Raw genomic sequence first — 4,403 nt, forward strand, 5'->3', positions numbered from 1 at the left:
CCAGCAGCTTCCCGGGGAATGCCAGCGGAGCCGGTGCCCACATGGTCCTGGACCGGTGGCTGGGCGCCCGTGCCGCTCGCTTATATGTGTGCAAACACTGTCACCGGAGGCAGGGGACACGCCCCTTTGGGCTGACGCTCAGCTGAGTCTGAGTTTCGGTTTTTTCTTCCTGAAAATGAAAGCTGGCGCAGGGCCAGGCCAGGCTGCGGCGTCGGCGCTAGCGCCCTGGCTACTGCTTCCCGGGGGGTGGGGGGGTTGGGGGGGGGTCACACACGCAGGTGCGGTATCGCTGATAAGCAGAGGCCACCTCTGTCCCAGGAGCATTACTCACCCTGACGTCACATCTAGCGGCTTCTACCTGTCACCTTCACCTGGTGGCCAAGGAGAAAGCTGGCTGTGAAAGGAGTGACCGCCCCTCCCTGCCGGGTGGCCGTGACCCCACTCGCCCTGCGACCCTCCCACTCGCCCTGCGACCCTCCCGGACCACAGCCATAGGGACCGCGCACCCCCCCCCTTCCCTTCACCCCCGAGTTTGCAGTGCGGCTCTTGGCACAGGGAGGACAGTGCCCGCAGCGCGGCCCCTCCTGGGTGTCTGTAACAGACGTCGGACAGTCAGGCACTTTGCTTTTTAACATGTTTGTGTTGATCGCAGAGAGGAGGGGAGAGGGAGAGAGAGAGAAACATCAGTGATGAGAGAGGACCATGGACCGGCTGCCTCCTGCACACCCCACACTGGGGACCAAGCCCACAACCTGGGCAGGTGCCCTGAATAGGAATGGAACCCGGGACCCTTCCGTCCACAGGCTGACGCTCTGTCCACTGAGCCACACTGGCCAGGACCACCAGGCGCCTTCTCAGATGCTTCCCACGAGAAGGGCTCGCTGTTGATGTTTACGGTTTTCTTAGAAAGCACTGCGGGAGGTTGTGTCATGCTTCCTCTCTCTGCGCCTCTGCCGTGAGCTCTGGGGGGGCCTGGCTGCCCGGGTGAGATTGCGAGCGGGGCGTGTGCTCGCCCGCCTGCCGGCGTGAGATTAGGAGCTTTGAACAGTCCCAGGGTTTGGGCTGCGGGAGCTGCCAACCCCAGCTCCTCACCGAGCAGCCCCGAGACTCTGGGTCCGCCTTTATCTCCCTGGATCTCCGTTTCCGCGCCTGCAAACACCTGAGCTGTCGCATCCGCCAGACCCGAGGGCTCTGCATGTGCGGGAACCGCCTGCGCAGCGGTGGGGAGGGAGTGTCTGCGGCAGCAGAGCTCCGTCTGGAAGGAAACGGAGACCGCGTTTCCCAGGAACCGAAACCCCGAGGGGGAGACTCGAGGGGTGCGTGCGAGGAGCTGTTATGCAACCTCTGACGTGAGTGCTGTCCCCGCGGCCCCGCCCACAGCGCGTAACCCCCACCTGGCCTGGCTCAGAGGAGAAGTAGGTTTTGTTTTGTTTTGGTGTTTTTTTTTGCTAGATCACGTGAGTATAAGGAACCGAAAACAAATCTGTTTACTTTTCCCACCATGTCCTGGAGGGCACACAGGGTGACCTCACACGCGCTCGGAGCTGCCGGTTTGAAGGTGTGGCTCCCATCGCAGCCTCAGCTGTTTAACTTGCGATACGTTTCCCCACCTGCCTGCTCTTGGGAACCTACTTGGGAATACGGGCTTCCGTGTCTCACACACGGGGCATTTGAGGGATGACAGGACGTAATGCTTATCTTTTTAAAAAATATGTTTTTATTGATTTCAGAGAGGAAGGGAGAGGAGAGAGAAACACCAATGACGAGAGAATCATGGGCTGGCTGCCTCCTGCACGCCCCACACTGGGGATGGAGCTGCCACCCGGGCCTGTGCCCTGGCGGGGAATCGAACCGCGACCCCCTGGTTCATAGGTCGACGCTCACCCACCGAGCCACGCCCGCCCGGCTGGCGTATTAAGCACCCAGCACCTGGTGGGCACAGTGAGAAACCTCGCACACCTGGGGCGCTGTGTGCCCGGCGCGGGCGGCACCCCCTTCGCACTAACGTATTTCGCACCTGGAGAAGCTTATGTCACACGGGCATAAGGGATTGAACTCGGATTTAAACACTTGCCACGCTGCTCACTCATTGACGGTTGTTATTCACATTATTCTACTATCACTTCCTCAGGCTGTTGGACCAGGGCCCCTGTCTTGTGTCCACTCATTTGTTCATTCACTCACTCCTCACTCACTCATCCATCCAGGCATCCTTCCCTTGCTTTCTTCTTTCCATCAGCAGTGTTCACTGGCAGCTTTTATCTATGTATCAGAGAAAAGGTTAATATACGGCCCCGCTGGTGTGGCTCAGGGGGTGAGCGCCGACCTAGGAGCCAGGAGGTCCCGGTTTGATCCCCGGTCAGGGCGCAGGCCCGGGTTGGGGGCCCGATCCCCAGTGTGGGGCGTGCAGGAGGCAGCGGATCCATGGTTCTCTCTCATCATTGATGTTTCTCTCCCTCTCCCTTCCTCTCTGGAATCAATAAAAACATATTTTAACAATATTAACATGTGAAACGTACATAAAGTCAGTAAGTCAGAGTCCCTCCTGGCAAGGACTCCCAGCAGCCGACAGTCACTGCGGCGTCTTTGAACAGGCGCTTCTGTCTCCCCGACTGCCTTTCTCGCCCTCCCCCACGACCCCCAAAAAAAAGAGGCTCGGGAGTAGGCACCCTTCTTCCTCCAGGTCGTGGCTTTGAAAGGCCAGGGAGGGAGGGAGGTCGAGGCAGCCCCCTCCTCTCTCTGCTCCTGGGGGTCAGCCTGTCTCTAGGGCATCCACGAAGCTGGGCAACAGCCAGACGTCACCGTCCTGTTTCTGAGCCTCTCAGCACGTCAACATTCCCAACATTCCCAACATTCCCAGGCTCTGACGCGGGCAGCCCCCGTGGCGCCAACAGCAGGGCCGTGAGGCACGGGTGGGTGGTGGGATGGGTGTCCTTGCTCCCAACATCCCACTTGTCCTTTGGTTTGTCACTGAGCCCGCAATGCACCAGGAAGATCGCGGTAGCTCACAGGTGCACATGGAGGCACAGGGGTGCAGCCGGTGCCTCCCGACAGGGGACGCTGCTAGGCAGCGCCATCTTCTTAAAAACACACACAACAAACACTTTACCAAGACCTTGACCTCTCCGCGACCTTCTGCCAGCCCCGAGGGCCTCCCTCTGCCGCCAAGATGACCCTGTCCTGTTTCTCCAACCGCACTGGAGGTTTGCCTGCTCTCACCCGTTTATTTATTATTATGAATTATTATTCAATCCTCACCTGAGGGTCTTTCCTCCATTGATTTTTAGAAAGAGTGATGGAGAGGGGGCGGGGAGAGAAACATCGATGTGAGAGAGTCACATTGACTGGTTGCCTCCCCCCCCCCCCCCACCCGCACCGGGCCTGGGGATCAAACCTGCAACCCGAGACCCGTGCCCTTGCCCGGGAATCGAACCCGAGGTCATTCCGAGCGAGGTCGGCGCTCTAACCGCTGAGCAACCAGCCAGGGCAGTGTGCCTGCCTTTAACTGCTAGACCGACCACACAGCGGCTCCCAGGGCTGTGCAGCCCGTTCCCTCGGTATCCACAGATGCACCCTTACGCGGAGCGGAGCTCAGAAGCAGCCCGTCCGTTGCACAGCTGCCCCGCATCCGCCTGTGAGCCCGCCGCCGTTTACTTACCGTGCGATTGAGGTGAGCTCCGAGGCTGAGAAACTCATGCCTTTTGGTCAACATCCGTGTACGTGCAGGAACCACGGCTCACAGGGAGACGAATGCTCCCCTCGCACACAGGACTCTCCCGCGCCCCGCCTGTCTCCCTCCTGGAGCAGTGGGGGCCGTGGCCCGCGCCCCCTCCTCCCCGTGCTGTCCCCGAACGCTCCGCTCTGACTGTCAGCCTGGCCACCCGTGGGCGCTGTGGTCTCTCCTTCCCATTGCAGTGTCAGTCCCCGAGGACGGAGGAGGCGAAGCACCTCTCACTGTGCTGACGGTTGGATGTTCTCCTTCGAGAGGCGCCTGCTCAAGTCTCTCACCCATTTCTGTTGGCTTTTCCGCCTTTTGATGGTGGATTTGTAGGAACTGACCTTGCACCTTCTTGGGTTATGGCTGCAAGCACCGTTTTAACTCCTCGGCCTGTTCCCTCCCTGCTGGTTGTAACTCGTGTAACGAGTGTCACTTTACAGACCTCGTGTAAGTGCGTGCGTGTGTGTGTGTGTGTGTGTGTGTAACGAAATGAACAGTAACAGTTCCGTTCCTTGACATTTTAGTTTCCTTCCTGTGTGTGAGGTGGTGTGAGTCGCCAGGTGGCCCTCCTGCTTGCTGATCGGCTGCGAGCGCTCACGTGACGTGAAGCAGGTGGCACTCACAGGTGGGGCTCCTCAGGGGAGGGGAGCCGGGCAAGAGCAGCCTGACCGGGTCCGCATCACAG

The 4,403-nt window shown here is 59.7% G+C and overlaps 1 protein-coding gene across 1 annotated transcript in view; it reads right to left on the reverse strand.

The window, feature by feature from the left end:
- Window positions 1-4,403, reverse strand: part of RSAD2 (radical S-adenosyl methionine domain containing 2) — a 54,750-nt gene that overhangs the window by 20,699 nt on the left and 29,648 nt on the right. The window contains exon 4 of the mRNA XM_014540538.1: window positions 3,795-3,806. Coding sequence (XP_014396024.1) covers window positions 3,795-3,806 — 12 coding nt within the window. The remainder of the gene's footprint in view (window positions 1-3,794; window positions 3,807-4,403) is intronic.

Source organism: Myotis brandtii, unplaced genomic scaffold (assembly GCF_000412655.1).
Source record: "Myotis brandtii unplaced genomic scaffold, ASM41265v1 scaffold247, whole genome shotgun sequence".
Classification (NCBI taxonomy): domain Eukaryota; kingdom Metazoa; phylum Chordata; class Mammalia; order Chiroptera; family Vespertilionidae; genus Myotis; species Myotis brandtii.